Consider the following 17,639-nt stretch of genomic DNA (forward strand, 5'->3'; position numbering starts at 1 on the left):
CGCTTGAACACCACAAGCCGAGTTGCATATAGTCCCATTATATTCAAAAAGGCCAGACATCTCTACAGCTGATATCTCCAAAACTCAGTAGCTCACACCAAAATAATCTAGATGGATGAACAGCGCTACAGGTAAGAGGAAAAATGTGTATTTTTGATTTAGTGGTGAACTGTCCCTTTAAACTTAGAAGTATGGCACCTTGAAAGGGGTTGCAGAGCTCTGGTTTGGTTTTAGATGGAAGCATGCTTTTCACTGACAACACTGCCCTCTGCAGATAGATATTACAGATTATACAAAATTGTAGCCGTAAACCAGCCACTGTAGTGTTCACTGAAGGCTGTTCACCTAAATATGACGGTCCTCATTTCTTAGCTTTAACATGGGTACATTCACAGATCAGTGTGAGGAAGTCTCAGTGTGAGCAGCTGACATGACTCCCAGCTGGCATGGTGAATAGTGGCAGACTGAACTGATGAACTACCCACAGCTTCTCATATGCATCAATATATTGGGGGGGGAAAAAATGTCATTGCGCATGTACAGAGAGCAAACAAACACAATTTGTACAGCACACTTGATTTTAATGTTTTAATTCCACTTACATGAAAGCACATAACCAAATAATGTACTCAGAGTGTAACTTGGAAATTCTGAATCCTGCATCCCATCTTTTTAAAACCAAGATACTGTAATTAGAAGAAACTGGCACTACTTTGTAACTACTAATTTGTCATAACGTAGCTTTCTACCAAGTTACTTTAATAATCAGTTTATATTTAGCATTGTTTTAGTTTTGTCTTTTCACAATGTTCTTTCAAGGAAGGTAAATGTTACTGTAAACCACCTGGTTCAAGCTAAATACTAAGCAAAAATGGCCAGTTTCAAAGCACGGCTAACCCTCACACCATACTACTGAGAACCACATTCCAGCAGTCAAATCAAGAGTCAAAGGAAATAAAATACACAAAAAGAAAATACAAAAACACCTGAATAGAAAAGAGTAGAAAGCCACATAAAAAGCACATGGCAAAAGTATCCTCTGCACTGCTGAAAAGATAAAATATCAAAAGTTACAGTATCAAGCCATTTTGTTGTTGACTTTATCTTAGGCTGTCTATACCTTGTCATGTGTTATGGAAAAGTGCAGGAAATTATTGTCTACACATTTCACTGAGAGTGAAAAGATGTCAGTAAAATGGAATGTAATCCTCTCAACAAAACTATCAACTAACGTTTAACTACAGTTTTCGCAAGTGGCCGTTCATACAGAAAACCTTTCCTACGCCCGAATGCACGTACAACTCACTGAGCCATGACACATGTACCATCCATTAAAAACACTACCTGCTACACTGGACACTGACAGGGCGGGATGGATACAGGCAATATGGTAAAAGATCTTTACCAAGGTCAATTCTGCCATCTGTATGATCACTGCTATTGTCAGATAAGTCCTAATATTTAGTGAATTCAGACCGCTGTGACCATTTTATTTTTTACAGTTTATGTGCTTCAAAAGGAGTTTTGTCAACCCAAGTTTTCCAAAGATTGTAAATGTTGAGTTCAAGTAAAAACATACAAATTATCAAAATTACAGTTAGAGGTTCTTTGTGTTTTCCTGCAACAGCAGCAGTTTGCTACAGTGAATAAGGTTAAAGAGAATGGGGCTGATTTGGATCTAAAGGAGGGATTTCATCTGGACTAAACCATGGACGAAAAAACTAAATAAAAAAATAAACATCCACTGGTTCACACAATGAGTAATGTTCAAAAAAAAAAAAAGATCTATTCCATTCTTTTCTCTGTGGAGGTGCTCATACAATTAACACACACACAGTTCAATGTATCTGCACACACATACTGTACTTTACACATTGTGAGTGGAGTGTAAACATACATATCTGTGCATGTATGTGCAAACACAACCACACACACACAACTTAGGCTGGTGAGAGGTAAAAAATGTGTGTTTTTGATTTTTCTTTTTTCTGAAGTTCAGTTCAGTTCTTCTCAGCTGCCTGCTCCGTCTCCTCTCCCTCACCCTGGGAGTCTGACATCCACAGCTGCAATAAAGCATGGGATATTGGGATTAGTGCACACTAAGAATCTCAAATATGTAGTCCAGTTTGACGAGTAATGTGAAACAAAACCAGTATAGAGAGAAGGGACGGCGGAAAGTGACAGTGTAAGACACCGCTGACATGCAGGGAGATAAGGACGAGACACTCACAGTCAGATTGTCACGGAGCAGCTGCATGATCAAGGTGCTGTCTTTGTAGGAGTCACTGTTGAGGGAATCCAGCATGGCAATGGCTTCATCAAAGGCCTGGAGGAGACAGACAGCCATCAATGCTTCTAAAACCAGTGTCCGGGTTTACAAAAGCTATTGTAAATTCACCAACAGGAGACTTGGCTTTAAGTAAATACCAGCAGGGCAAAATGCTTGGAATAAAACAACAGCAAGCAGCTATTAACAGGGTTCAAGATAAAAAGGGTACATTTGTGCTGGTCTGTACAATTTTAACGGTGAAAGTTACAAGACCATAACAATAACAGTATACCAGAAATAGTCAAATGTGGCAGAAAACATATTATATTTATCAAGTATTTTTTGTCAGAACAGAAATATGCAGTTGAAACACAGAGGTTCTTTTAATGGTTACAATGACACAGGCTCATAGTTCGATTCTTTGGAGATAACCTTGCAACTGCTGCTACAACCCTTAGTGTGTGTGTGTGTATGAATATACAGTATACTTAATTGGTTTACTTTTTTTAGTACACCTGCTTTTATTAAAACAGTAATGTTAATTAAAAAGTCATGTTAGGATCTGTGAACTTGCCAATAAAAGGTGCTTATACAAGAGTTGGGTCTTAAGTTGAAACAGAAGGAGAAAGAACAGCATCATAAAGACACTGCCAAAAGAATTTAAACTATGTTGGAGCACAGTGGTTTTCATTAAAAAAAAAAAAAAAGTATCATGAAAGTGTGAAGAACTCCAATTAAAAAGACAAATCTACAGCATGCTGTGTCCTTGTGCGATTAATGCAATAGTCTGACATTTTGGGAAATACGCTAAATAGCTTTCTTGCCCAGAATTAAACCAAATGATTGATACCGCTCATATGTCTGCCTGTCTCTATGTATGTATGGGGGAAACATCTAGCCTGGCTCTGTCCAAAAGGTACCAAAATCCACCTACCAGTACCTGTACAGCCGCATAGTTACCGTACAGAAATGAGAGTGGTATCAATGTGCTCATTTAACTCTGGGCAAGACAGCAAACATATTTCACAGAATGTTGAACTACTCCTTTAAGTCCAAGGCAATTTCCAATGGTATCCAGGTCAATTCCAATAAAATTCAAAGTCCAAACATTATTTGGGCACTTGAATAGAACAGAGCAATTATTAATGTTGTTAGTAACACCTGTATTTTTCCTACTATGACAAGTCAAAATGTCTGCTGTGAAAAAAGGCCTATAGCATTCATCTTGTATCCAGTCCCTGACTGGATGGGTACAGTGACTGGAGCAGAAGGAGTCTCAGTCATAAAAACCTGAGTGAACACCTCCACTTTCAACCTCTCTTTTTCTGCAGACCAGCAGACCCATGTTAACCTCATATTATACTTTTCACCAGATTCAAGACAATTCATCTTTTAGAAAACAGAAATGGAGACAAAACAAATGGAAATGGAATCAAAGAGAAACAGGAATACAACACCAGTGAGAAGACGGCGGTTCTTACCTCCTTGGCCAGTTTGCAGGCTTTCTCAGGTGAGTTGACAATCTCGTAGTAGAAGACAGAGAAGTTAAGAGCGAGGCCTAGGCGGATGGGATGTGTAGGCTGCATTTCTTGGTTACTGATATCCAAGGCCTTCTGGTAGGCTTCCTGTGAGCTAGTGATGATGGCTACACATAGGAAGACAGACCAATCAGGAAGCAGATATTTCAAATGGGAAAACAAGACTTGAGGTTTGTTCACATTACTTTGTAACTGCCCTGGATTGGTGTACACACCACTGTGCATGTTACTGCTTCTCAGACTTCTTTCTGATAATCACAACCATCCGTGCCAATATTCATACATACTGAGGATATAAAAACAGAAATTTAACAGCCTGCATACAGTTGAACTCCTATAAACATGACATCCAAGCCCTGCTTGTGCGCCAAACTGTCTAGTAGGGCTGCAGTTAATCATTATTTTGACTAACAGTTAATCTGCTGATTATTTTCTCAATTAATCATTTGGTCAAATGTCGGAAAAGAAAATGCCCGTCACAATTTCCCTCAACCCCAAGGTGATGTCATTAAATTGTTTGTTTTTTTCCAACCAACAGTTTACTGTCACATGAGACAAGCAAAAGCACCGAATCCTCCCAACTGAGAAGCTAAAAACCCATTAATGTTTGTCATTTTTACAAGAAAAACAGGATTGCAAATATACTGCTGAAAGACATTGTTTGACTGACAACACAATCTGAAATTGAGGGGAAAAAAATGAAAATAAACATCACTTAGGCAGTTCGGGTTTCCACAGCAATCAAAGAAACTCTAGAAATGCCTCCCAGCCACCAGTAGCAGCCAACACCCTGGTTGCCATGACAACCCAGCAGTAAGCATTCGCCTGCATTTCAGCTGACAGTTGTAGGTCAAGGACGGGGAGGGTGTCAGTATTATGGCCACAAACAACACATGAAGTAATCCTGGTCATCAGAGGATTTTGAAGGACCATTAATCAGCACACATTCGTCCCATCCTCCAACAGATGTGTGACTATTGCCATAGAAACAAAGGGCTGGATCACACAGCAGTGTGTGTTTTTAGCAGTAGGTGGCAGCATTTGAATTTTTTTTATTTTATTTTTTTATGTTTGGTGTGTCTTGCATACTGCTCAGGGACCCTGAGCATGATAATCTCCTTGTGCCGTCTGATTTCCTAATAGCAGTGATTGCACGAGAGATGGATGGAGAGGCTATTAGCAATGTATGACAAGAAAAAAAACCCTTCAAAATGACTGCAACTGTTACAGAACACACAGAGGTCTGCTTTACTTACCATTCTTGTTCTCTTCAGTGGCCACCTCAGCCAGGTAGCGGTAGTAGTCTCCCTTCATCTTCAGGTAGAAGACTTTGCTGTCAGCAGGCTTGGCATTGGGGATCAGATGTTTGTCAAGCAGGTCCTGCAAGTCAAAGTGTGCAACGTCAGTGTTGAAATGTGTGGAACTCAAGACACAACTGCACTAGCAGTTACAAGTCAGTTCATGAGAGAACAAAACATTGGCACAAGTATTTGGAGAGGTACGTTTAAGTGTGCAACCTGAACCTTGTGACCAAATAGTCAGCATATCTGCTTTGAAGGACAGCCCCATTCTCACTGTTGCAGGCTGCTCATTTCCTGCATTCCTTTAACATCATTGTCAGTCGTTTTCTAGGTCTTTCTTCATGCTATTTTCACCTCATATCTATTGATTTGTTGAGGTAAAGATTTTGAAATAACACTGTATAAATAAAACTAAAGAAAGAAAGATGACAACATACAGACTATAGCGTGCAGAGCAGCAGAACCATTTTGCTTTGTTTTGTCTTGTGACTGACAGAGGGTGTATCCTAGGGGTGTCACAATTTTGATTCTAAAATCGGGGACAATAGGGATTAGAAATTCTAATCCTGGTGTCTTTTTGCAGGTGAGAAAACTCAAGCCGTTGTCGTCAAGTACCCTTCTGCCATCTAGTGACTCTTGTTTTGTTAGTGTTTGTTATTACATTTAATAATAAACACGCATATCAGTTTTATTTTTATTTCACATTTGATGCCCTGTAGGTTATCTTTTTAAAGAAGAATTTGAAGATGAAAAAGTTTAACAATGGCATAGCCGTCAGTGCTGAAAAAACAAATTTCAAATCGAAAATTGTATCGAATTGTGACGTTAAAATCGAAAGTCAAATCGAATCGTGGATTTGGAGAATCGTGACACCCCTAGTGTATGCTTGTGTGATTTCAAGTCAGAAAAAAAGATATCATAAATAAGAGTCCCACTCTTGTCCATCAGGTACAATATTATATTTAACATTAAACAAAGCCTCTCTGGAAATAAAAAAATATGTATCACCATATACTCTGATACAACTTTGCAAAATACACAGCCTCCTGTTCAAAATGTGTAAGAGGTCTCTGAAGTTCTGGGAGTGAATGAGCCCAACGGGTGTGAGAGGTTGATAGTGGAGCATGTTTGAAAGGGATAAGAAATCTTTTTTGTTTTGTTTTTTTTTTTAAATGCAGAAACTCACTTAGGAGTTTACATTTACAGGTTTGTGTCTTGGAGTGGCAGTGAATGTGCGAATACAGGCTGTATCCATCTGTATGATATTCAAACATCTTTTGGGCCAGGGGCCCCTTCATTGGCTTAAAGCATCACCAGTCATGGTAGGATGATTTCAAACACGATACTTATTTTCCTGGTTACTGAGGGTACAATGGCACATATATTGGACATACACAGAGATGAACTGTGACTCAAGCAAAGCAATATTAAGCTAGACAAGCTGTTACATGCTCAGAACAGAGATGAATTCTTCCCACATTTTTCTCCCCAAATTTGAGATGTCCAGAAACCCATGCACTACAGTCCTGGTCTCTGTTAGATCCCTGTTAGCTTAAGGTTTACACTGTCCCCACTTAGATCCCTATCATTCCCTTAGCACACTCACTGGCTTTCCATTGAAGAACACTGTTCTGTGTGTACCCCACAACTGGGTACCAGACTCCAAGATGGTGCTCATTTAATTTCATTCTCCCTGCCTCTGCCTTCTTGGTCCTGCGCGTCCCAAAGACTTTACATTGGGATAATGTCAGGCACAAGCTCTGGGAAGGTTTAGCATATAAAACCTTCATGGTATGAAAATTTCATGATGCGAGGAGTGATAACTAGGGGTGGGCGATATATGGCCAAATTCTTCTATCATGGTATATGTAATTGTATAATCACAGTAACAGTATATATCACGATACAGTAATTGTTGTGTAAATTCAATTAAGAAATGGTTACAACGCATGCCACATGGCTTTACCATGTCCACATGACAGAAGTCGCACCCCTTTCAGTAACAAGTTCTTCTCCCTCATCTTGGGTTGTTTGGGATGCCCCCGCTCCATGTTTTCTTGTCACTCTCTGCTTCTGCGGCGGTTGGCAAACCAGCTTAAAGGTGCATCACCGCCACCAATAGTCACTCTCATGTCATGTGAGAACGTGGTAAGCAGTCCTGCCGTCCAAATCACGTTACCTTGCGAGGCAGCTGTATTCGCAAGACCACGAGAGAATCCAGCCCTGATTTGCTACATAGCCTGCCCCGAATATATAGCAGAGACACTAAGGGATAGCTCTCAACCCTATTAATAACTGACCTTATTTGCAGTTTGGGGTGTTCTGTTAAGTGTTTTACAGACTTTTATAATGGCAATCTATAGGGAAAATGTTTTATGGGCCACAGAGGATTTTTGTTGCAGTGTAGCGATTGGTTGCTGGGTTAAATTGTCCGCAACAATTCTAGCTCTCTTGATACATGGTCAGGCCAGAAGCACTGGTGGCTGAGTATTTTTCTTCTGTGCCACATGGCGTAGAGAAAAAAAAAAATATATATATGGTTTCAAACTGGAATCACTTCTTAGTTCCACTATATAGCTATATATATAGCTGTCCCTGTAGCTATAGTTTTCACTGTTGATTTCCACATTGCAACTTTTGACATTTTAATAACTAAGTGGAGTGCTTCCTTTGAATACTTGCTTCTCACCTTCTGTCCCTCCCTCAGCTGAAGATTATTGAAGTTCTAATGCTCACTAGAAAACAGCCATCTCCCTCTATACCACCTGAATCTTTACTTTGTTGCACCTCTCATTGTCTTCCCATCCATCAATATTGATTCAAGCATTTACTCTCTTCACTCTCTTCCACCTATCCATCCCTTTTGCCCCTCTCCACTGTCTCTGCTACTTACCAGTACTTCATTGCAGATGTCATTCAGCTCCTTCTCGATCTTTATTCTGTACTCCTTGGCCTGCTCTGTCTTCCCACTGTCATCAGACTTCTGCTCCATGCTGGACACCACCCTCCAAGAGGACCTCCTAGCCCCCACCACATTCTTGTAGGCAACAGAGAGCAGGTTACGCTCCTCGTTGCTGAGCTCCGAGCCCTCCTCTGTAACAGCCTTCATGGCTGAGGCCATGTCATCATAGCGCTCAGCCTGCTCGGCCAGTTTGGCTTTCTGTACCTGCTCCTCCCTGTCTGGCATGGCTCCTGTGTGGGCTGAGGAAGGAAGGATAGTGGAGATGGAGTCAGGAAGGACAAAACAAAAGGGGACAGGAGACGGATTAGGAAGACAGGAGCGTTGGGGGAGGGCAGGAACAAGGGGAGAAAAAGAGGAGCAACATGACGGGGAAGGGGGAGGGGATTTGATGTTTTAACTTGAATGAAGGAGGACTACAGTGCATGTGAACGTGTTGTCCTTCCTGCAGAACCTGATTTCTCAGAGAAACCTGGTTTCTGGTATGCATGTAAATGTACATTTGAACAGCAGTTAACAGGGCATAAAGACTGAGTACTCTCTAATATAGTTGGAGAATATTACATGGACAAAAAGTCCATGTCACAAACATTTGGTACAGTGGTCAGTATCACATTATGTTCTGCTATAAACCTATTAGTCTCTCACAATGCCTGGGGTTAGGTTACTAAGTGTGTCTTGGGTGTGTGCATACCAGCTTTTTTCAAGTGGTTTTTAGATTTCAACCAGCTTTGGCTTATCTGGCACAGACTTGATTTATACTGGTGACTAAATTCACTTGGCATCCAAGTCATTAGAAATACAACGAGAGAAAGTGGTTACACGTGTACAGAGGTTTTACTTCAGATAGCCTTTCTCCAGATCGATTCTTTTTAAGATAGAAATGTGCAAAATAGCATGATAAATTACACACTTGCAACAAAGTGTGGTTGTAGTAGGGCCACGATATTGAAAAGTTCCATTAGGGTTGCAGTAGGACAGCATAATTAATCGAAATATTATCAAAATCGAAATATCCAAATTGCAGAAGCTGCAATTTTGAGATAAAAGGTCAAATGTGTGACAAAACGGCCTTATAATGAAGTACTGCAGTGCTGCAGAGATGTCCTGGCCTACAAATCTTGTTCTCCAGATGCAAGAAAACATGTTTGTTTTGTACAGACCCCAAGAAGTGTCACATCATCATGATTAATAGTTTTTTCAGTGAAAATTGTGATGCAAAAATGATCATTCCCACTAATCGTGAAACATCTCAATCGTAGTATTCTTTTTTTCCCTAGGTTGCAGCAAATAATCCTTTTCATTATTAATCCTATTATTTCTGGTTGCTTTATTTACAAAAGCCACTTATCAATATCCATTTCATTAATCTTTAGATTTTTTTTAGAAAAATTGTTTGGGCCATGAAATGTAAAGTGTGATATAACATTCTGTGAAATACTGAAAAACAGACATCGCAATTTCCCAGAGCCCAAACTGTAGTCTTCAAATGCTTTTTTCCGACCAACAATCTAAAATATTCAGTTAACTATTATGTATGACACAGAATAGCAGGAAATCCTCAAATTAAATCAGATGGAAACTGTAAATGCCTGGCATTTTTGTTTGAAAATTGTCTCATAAGTACAGCAAATCCTCACATTTATTGAAGCTGAAACAAGTCACCGTTTAGTATTTTTGTTGATGACAAATGACAAGTGATTAATCGCTCATCAAAATAGTTTCACATTCATTTTCTATCAGTAGATCACTCAGTTAAATCGACTAATCATTTCGGCTGTAGGATACATAATTAAAAAGTAACTATTGGCTTCAAATGGAGGTTAGATGCAGGGCACGAGTGTATACAGTAACCTATGGTCATTATTGGTCCTGTTCTGATCAGAGCCCTGATTACACCCAATTCACTAGCTATTTTTTCCAGAAGTAGGCTACTTCCTCGCTTCATCTCAGGATAACTGCAGGACTGTTGTAGTGCATAAACAACAATAAGCTCATTTGCTAATTATTGCTTACCAGCTGCCTTGTACAAACGCAGAAGCAACAAACCTTTTAGACCAGCATGTCAAAAATCACACGATCAGTGAGTCAGATTTGCCAGCACGCAGACACCTGCACCCTTCTGAGGAATGTCGGCCACCCAGTTTCACACACACCTGCCCACCGAGCTCCGACTGTGCACGGCAAGCAAAAAAGGCGCAAAAAAATACCCTTCCTATATGATTTGGATTTTTTAAGTGTTTAATGTGAAAAATGCTTAATAACGCAGCGGGTGGACAGATAAGACCCAATAATGGTGTCTCCGACTCAGTTCAACTGGAATGAAAGGAGCCTAACGTCTAGCTTAGTTCAGTCCAAAGTGAACGCCCTTTTTCGCTTCCCGGAAAACAAGCCAGAGCTGTTGGTTTTGCGATAATTAAACATTCATTTGAGGTCACTTCATTTACAATAGCTAATTTGGGCCAGCCGAAAGCTGCTCTCTAAACGCAGCGAGTGAAAGAAAGAGATGGGTTAAAGAGCAGTAACGCTTCCCAGTCAGTAAGCGCCGAACAATGACTGAGCAGCGGCGCATCACTGGTTTCCTCTTACAGTCCCAGTAGCAACGATTCGTGCAGGATTAAAACAGTCCCCAAAGCAAACGGAGCAAATCTAACGATTTTCCGTCGAAAATACCACCGATCATCAGTAGTAAATAAATGTGAACTAACCTGTGAGTGTCGTTAGACGATGTTGTTCCTGATTCCCGGCCGCACAGCTGATGATCTCTCCCGCTCGTCCACGGGGTTTCCCTCCAATCAAAGACACACTAGCAGGGTCTCACCGGGACGGATGACGTCAGACTCGAGTTGCTAGGGCAACCACATTTAAAGGCAAAATTTTTAAACTCAGTAAGTGAAATTTTCCAAGAGTTTCCGTTGCATACATTACAAGAAACTTAATGTTGCTTTATTCTAAATTAAGTAAACAATTTGTGTCCGTCTCACTTTGGTTCAATGCCCCTTTTTATTCTCCGCTTCTGAAATCCTCTAACTGTAAATCTACAAAGTTTTACAGTTGTATGTAAGTAAAAAAAATAAAATAAATACATATCACATGAGCTTTTGTCCAACAAGACTCATGGGAGACGTAGTTGATGAATTCTATATTCGTTATGACGAGGAGTTCAAATTTTACTGCTTAATATAGTAGTAGATACCGATGTATCTTAAAATAGGGGCATAAAACTGTATCCTGTTTCAGCGTTTCAAAAAGAATCCTGAAAGAAGTCCTTTATTAAAAAATATTAAGGCTAGAATCTAACCCGGAAATAAGCCCCCATTTTATCTACCGTACATGTGTCCTAAATGCTAGTAGCTGTCGGTTGTTATGGAAACTGTGTCTCTAGGAGGGTTATGCCTTTGGACCAGGCTTAGATATTTCATTATTTTCAGCTTTCAGCTTCCCTATCATCACGAGTGAAAAATTAGGAAATTAAAAAATGTCCATTGTGACTCCCACACACAGTAATATGCATGTCTATTGACATCCAAATTAAACATAGGGAGATATCATTTGATTGATAATGACCCTGAACTTACATATCTTAAAACTGTCTTTGAATCCTACCTGCCTGTGCCCAGGTAAAGAGATGATACTCGGCTGCTCAACAAGGCTTTGCAGTAAATCTACATAGTATTTGTTTAGGCTAAGGTACAATGGCTCGCCCCACCAGCCTGATAGGCAGTTTCATCAGAATGCCATGGCCCCATTAGTAGTCCAGCCACCATCCCTGTTTATCTAGTCCCACTAGTCTCACAAATAGCCACTTATTATTCCCTCTTGTATCACACATGAATCATGTCCCTTGACCTATCTTACAAAAGCTAAAAAAGGGGAAATGAATATAATATAATATGAAGTGTGAAGTATGTGTGAGTGTAAGAGTGCAGGCAAGTCTCTGGGGTCATCAGGCGGACACCCTCTCTGGTGAACTATAAACTGTGATGATGGCTAAATAAAAAATGTTTCTCATTACTGAATAGAAATAATAAAAAAAACAAGTTTCCAAATCCAACCTTCTTTCTGACACATTTATTACAATGTACAGTTGTGGTAGAAGGAGACATATACATGAATGAAAGTGATGTTCCCCAAAAAAGTTCTCCTATTGAAATAAAATAACATAGGCCCTGGAAGCTCCACCTAGTGTCTACCTCAAAAACAGCATCAATAAAATTACAAGATTTAAGCATAACTAGATGTATGATTAGCTATTCAAGCAATAACATGCTGTAGAAATGTACTCAATAATCAGGTTTTCAACAGCGTTTTGAGTTGTTCTGAAGCAGGTCAGCAGATTGCACAGGACTTCTATACTGACCTTGAAACACAAGCTAGTTTTGGGCCCAGACAGAAATTATAATAATATAGCAGTACTGTTGCCATGGTGGCCACTGACCAGTGTGGTTCAGAACCCTGAGTTGTTTTCCTGAAAAGAAAAAATGCATATAAACAATTGTTCATAATCTGGTCTAAATTAACCTTAGATGTTTTAAGACACTGGCACATAAAGCCAAAAACTACAGTGTTTCTATATCGCCAGTACAGTAAGAGCAGTCTCTGGTTTGCAGATGTGTTCATCTCTTTAAACTGAGATATGTACCCGGAAATAGATGATCTATAGCCGGCGGGAATCTAATTAATTCCTTAACCTAATTATGACAACTAATTCATTTTGTGCAAGTGCTCCTCTTTTCTTCCTGTCAGTCCTGCACTTGAAACCAGACAGGCCATAACACACAAAGGAGATCTAGCAGATGTGTGTGTGTGTGTGTGTGTGTGTGTTTTTGTATGAATGAACATGTGTTGTGTTTTTTCATTCACAAGTTTACAGATGGGAAGGAAGGAGGTGGACTGTGTGCGAGGAGACAGGGGAACAATGTGGGCTATGACTCATCTTGTTGGGCCGCCCAAACCATTGAAAGAAAACAGGCAGCATGGCACTGGCTTTATTTTTTGTTCTACTCAATACTCAGGATAAAGGGAGTTTTTTTCCTCAGGCTCCTGTTATGACAAATATTCATTTTGTGACCTTCTTTAGAGACTCTGTGAATACAAGGCAAGCTTCTAACACCAGGAAATGCAATGCTGTGGTTTTTTCTTGTGTGTATGGCAACACAACACATCTTTTCAGTCACTGAGTCTGAGCTGAACTAATGCATCTGTCACAGCTGGAGAAAAGGGACCACAGGAAATGGGTGTTTTTTGTGATGAAAAAGAGCCTAAGACACAATTTTCAGCTAGTTGAGTGACTTATGGGTTCAGACAGGATTCACAGTTTTTGTTAATTAGACACACACATTGCTGCCGTTTGAGTCATTTCCTGTTGTCAGCAGTTTGGCTGATGCAGTTCAGGTTCTACATTGAACCAGTGATATATTTGTTTCATTACAATTTGAATATCCATGTCAGATTTGGCCCTGGTATTCTGGTTATTAACGTCAAAGTCCTATTTTCCATGTGTAACCCTTTCAATTTATTACATTACATTGTATGCATATTTTCCATACACACCATGAAATAGTTATCTGCAAAATGCTTTGATTTTGTTTGATTGATCTTTGGTATAAGATTTTCTTGTTGATGAAGTAGTTCTGTTCAGAACAGTTAACTACAACCTAATATTAACTTCTGTGTTTAGCTATTAACCCTGAGAAAAACCTAAAAGAACAAGCACCCAGAATGTCAAATTGCTGCTAATGTATAATGCATCATTTCGTGTACATCAGAGAATGTTTTCCTAAAAAAAGACCAGCTGACACCGGGTGTTAAAACCTCCAAGTGCAGCAAATATACATTATGAACTGATAGTTGGTATGATTAATATGGTGTTCCAGTGAAGGATCATTTATTCATATAAAAATGTCACAGATTATTAACATGGCCTCCTGGGATGACGTCCAAATCAGCTGTCAATTACTTTCTGTGAGTCTTCCTGTCTCAATTTCAGCCAGATATTAAGGATCCCGAGTGGCACAATGCAAGACTGTGCACACAGATATTCATCGTCATCATCATCGTCATCATCATCATCATCATCCATTAATTGCTGCACATTTACAAGTGACAGATGATGTCCTATGAAGAATTCACATTTACATAATGTGAAAAAACACTGACACTATGTGAGAAGAGCTGCAGTCAATTTGGACAGTAAATATTGAACTGTCAGTAAAAGTAGACGGGCCAACAAAACCTTGAAATCTAGATTTCAGTCCCCCAAGCCAGAAAAACAAAACAAAGGGTGCACATACAGCATCTGTAACTGACAGGCCTGAGAAAACTCCCTTCAGGCCAGATAGGGAGGATTCTTTCAAATAATATCTACTGAAAGACACAGTATCTACGTATAATTTGTCTGTTTCGTCATGCATCCTACAAAACACTATCCCAGTAAATGTGTTGGTTTATGAAAAGAAACATTTGAAAAAAAAAAAAAAAAGCAGATATACAACAAAGTTAAATTTAATAAAATGCTACAATACATCATTGGAGCATACATTCATTTTCCAAGCGTACAAATGTTACCGACAAGCTCCCGTAAAATTTTATCAAATGTCATTTTGTTCAGCGATTTGGAAATGGCTAGCAAAACTTCACATTTTTGTGACCGAACATGAAATTATGATTAGCTAGATTAAAGATTGCAGTAGAACGTGGCAGACAGCGCTGATGTGAGGAAAAAATGTCACAGCCTCCTTTTGATTCAATACTCAAAGCAATAATAAAATAGATGAGGTCACATTTGTCATTGCCTTGATTGCAGCAAACTTAAAATCAGAATCATCCCACCCAAGCCAAATCTGTGCTTTGTTTAAGGACACTGTATGTGTTTACCTCATGTGGCATGTTGACTATAAAGGTTTAATCAGACAATCAAGCCACCAAAGCTTCAGATAAAGAGGTATAAGAGCTAGCGGCGAGAAATATTCCTATGTGCACAACACCTCGGGGCACTGAGGAGTCTGTTGAATGAAGGGAGAAATCTTCATTCACCACTTGGATTGTTCCTGGATCGTAACCGGCATTTGGGTTTAGCCCCATGTGTATTTAAACACAAGCGAAAACAGGACTGGATGGGAGGAAGCATTGCATCAAAGGCAACCTGGTCTGTTAAAGCCTAAATGAAGATAACTGCTTCATGTTGGTTACAATAAATGGTCCATTGCTGTCAGACTGAGACAAGTGCAGAACTGGGGCAGGGCCTTGAAGAACTTGGTTTGGTATCCAGGGTGACCGTTTATGCCTCCACTCCTTCTAACTCAGGGGGCAGAGGGGATTTCGGGTGCTTGCTCTCGAAGTGCTGCTTGAAGGTTTTTGGGTCGGGCATCTGGGACTGCAGGAAGGAACGATACATCCAGCAAACATTACGTTATAATTTAGGGAAATGGCACAAGCCTTGTTTGGTTGACTTCTCAGTGATCAAAGGATTTTATGCAAATCTAAAGAAGGGGCCAAAAGGCAGCAGAATAAACGAGTTAAAATGGAAAATAACTCATTCTGAGTGAGGTTTTGGCTTCTGGGTTGTCAGAATTAAGATTTCATACTCACCTTGCACACAAGGCAGGTGAACACAAGCGCTGCCTTGGCTGCCGTCTTCTGATCATGACCCTTGGCCTTCTTTATCTCTGCCTGTTTCTTGGCGTTTTTCTGCTGAGACTGAATCTTCTGATGCCCGCGTGCCATTCTGCCAAAGCCTAAAGGGGAGGAAGCAAGGACTTAATGTTTACTGATACACATCAGTGTTGTGGACATACTTAACCATAAACAAGTCAGTTAAGTAACATCCCATTAATAGTTATTTTAGTGGCCACAGAGAAGGGTTGCATAATACCATGTTTACTGTGAAAGCCTTTTTTTTTATAGGCAGCTAAAAGTTTAGTGGATAAAAACACACTGTAAAAAGCAAGCAAAGAACCAACAACTGCCAGGGTCAGGCAAAGTAAACAAGACAAAGCTCCAATTTAATCTGAACTGAAATACAGTTGCCATAGGGCCATGAAACCTTGAGTAATTAATTTCATGGAAAACATTCAGGACAGGGGAAACTAAACAACATTAGAAATGCTTAGCTTAGTGACTGTACAGAAGTTCATTCCAGGAAGCAAGTTTACAGAGTTAACTGGATAACTATGCTGAGTAAAACCTGCAGCCACCTTAAATCTGACACATGGGCCGCTGTAAAAAACAAAACAAAAACACAGTTCCAGGTTTTAATTAGGAAAAGATAACAAACCAGTTTCTTGGAACAGGACCGGCTTGGCAGGTTGTGCTACAGATTTATTTGCAATTGGCATTTGTGAGAGAGTGGAATCAGGGAGGGGAACAAGTTCTGTCATGCCCTCATCCATTGGATTTTTACTATATGATCTGAAGAACTGGTTTCTCCTTTCCAGCACGTACTCCATGAAAGGCCCTTTCAACAAGATCCTTCCTTGACAAAAGGTTTAGGTGGATGCAGGTAGAGGTCCATAACTACAATGAGGTCCCCTGAGAATGCATGCATACTACTTGCCCCAGGGTAAAAATTAGCTATGGGCCCCTACAATTTTATACAAGGACCTAATGTTAGCTAATAACGCAGCACCCACCTTAAGGCTCTTAACAGTTTATAAGCTTTAGTGGTGCACATTCCCAGTTTACTACACCGATTGAGAGGGTGACCGTGAGACTTTCAAGGCCCCTAAAGGTGTAGGGAATTGGGGCAGTTACCCACTTTGCCCTGTTGTTTATCCAGCCTTGCTTTGCTAGCAACTCCTATAAATAGTATGCGGTTAGTCAGCGATGTATTCAGTGTTAACTAGCGTTGGTTTGTTAATGAAAAATCTGGTTAGCCTGCTAGCCTTCAGTATGTTAACTTGTGTCAACACCATATGTTGGCTAGCTGCTTTAAAAACTAGTTTTATTGGTTCTTAAGTGGTTGAGGAATAAAATGTAATGAGGTTATTAGAGTAATTTCATTTATATAATTATTCAGATGTAGGGACGATGAGAATATGCAGACGAATTAGCAAGTTAACAGTTAGCTAACGTTACTGTTTAACTGAGATTTCAAATCCTCTCCACCTCTTCGTTTGCTGTTCGGACAAGTCCTCTTGTTATGCTCAAGTTACCACAGCACATCTGGCTCACTGTCATCGAGGCCACATGAGTTTGTTTTCCCCTGCACTGAAATCCAGCTTTTGGCTGGAGCCGAGCTGCAGGTGACTATCAGCTGTAACGTGGGTTAGCCTACATGCTAACCTCAGCTCACTCTGGCTCTCTAGTTAGCTAGCCGGCTAACCTTATGCTGAATATGTCATTCAGCCTGTGGATAACGTTAACCAGGACAAGCAGCAGATATGTGTTAGAGCTTATAAAACTTTAAAAAGACAGCAGTTCTTACCTCCTAAAATAAGAGTACGTGTCGTTTGCTGAGCGAACACACCAAAGTGTGACAGCTGCTCAGTTCCCAGACAGCTGAAGGCTATTGCTGCGTTCAAAGACACTTGCAAGATTCGGCTTTAATAGTAATTATGCAGTTTCATTGGTTA

General features: G+C 40.0%; 2 protein-coding genes across 4 annotated transcripts; both read right to left on the bottom strand.

Moving 5' to 3' along the window:
- Nucleotides 1-560: 560 nt before the first annotated feature.
- Nucleotides 561-10,916, bottom strand: LOC122864119 (14-3-3 protein zeta-like). Of its 3 annotated transcripts, none has more exons than XM_044171227.1 (6): nt 10,776-10,916; nt 8,002-8,309; nt 5,064-5,187; nt 3,751-3,914; nt 2,231-2,326; nt 561-2,063 (listed from the first exon to the last, which is right to left on the bottom strand). In XM_044171227.1, the coding sequence occupies exons 2-6, from the start codon at nt 8,293-8,295 to the stop codon at nt 2,001-2,003; spliced, it is 741 nt and encodes a 246-aa protein (XP_044027162.1). In that variant the 5' UTR covers nt 8,296-8,309; nt 10,776-10,916; the 3' UTR covers nt 561-2,000. The 3 variants fall into 3 exon arrangements, with proteins under 3 accessions (XP_044027162.1, XP_044027164.1, XP_044027163.1); XM_044171229.1 differs by having other exon boundaries at nt 10,117-10,783; XM_044171228.1 differs by lacking the exon at nt 10,776-10,916 and adding an exon at nt 10,084-10,386.
- Nucleotides 10,917-14,555: 3,639 nt separating this feature from the next.
- On the bottom strand, nt 14,556-17,639 carry znf706 (zinc finger protein 706). The gene is made up of 3 exons (XM_044171230.1): nt 17,492-17,639; nt 15,658-15,803; nt 14,556-15,442 (listed from the first exon to the last, which is right to left on the bottom strand). Exons 2-3 carry the CDS (start codon nt 15,790-15,792, stop codon nt 15,347-15,349), a joined length of 231 nt encoding a protein of 76 aa, XP_044027165.1. The 5' UTR covers nt 15,793-15,803; nt 17,492-17,639; the 3' UTR covers nt 14,556-15,346.

This window comes from Siniperca chuatsi, linkage group LG17 (assembly GCF_020085105.1).
Source record: "Siniperca chuatsi isolate FFG_IHB_CAS linkage group LG17, ASM2008510v1, whole genome shotgun sequence".
Classification (NCBI taxonomy): domain Eukaryota; kingdom Metazoa; phylum Chordata; class Actinopteri; order Centrarchiformes; family Sinipercidae; genus Siniperca; species Siniperca chuatsi.

Coding starts and splice junctions, on each gene's coding strand:
- LOC122864119 (XM_044171227.1), bottom strand. CDS start 8,295: ATGCCAGACAGGGAGGAGCAGGTACAGAAAGCCAAACTGGCCGAGCAG. Junction 5,188..8,001: donor ACATCTGCAATGAAGTACTG/GTAAGTAGCAGA, acceptor TTTGACTTGCAG/GACCTGCTTGACAAACATCT. Junction 2,064..2,230: donor TGCTCCGTGACAATCTGACT/GTGAGTGTCTCG, acceptor GCTTTATTGCAG/CTGTGGATGTCAGACTCCCA.
- znf706 (XM_044171230.1), bottom strand. CDS start 15,792: ATGGCACGCGGGCATCAGAAGATTCAGTCTCAGCAGAAAAACGCCAAG. Junction 15,443..15,657: donor TCACCTGCCTTGTGTGCAAG/GTGAGTATGAAA, acceptor TCCTTCCTGCAG/TCCCAGATGCCCGACCCAAA.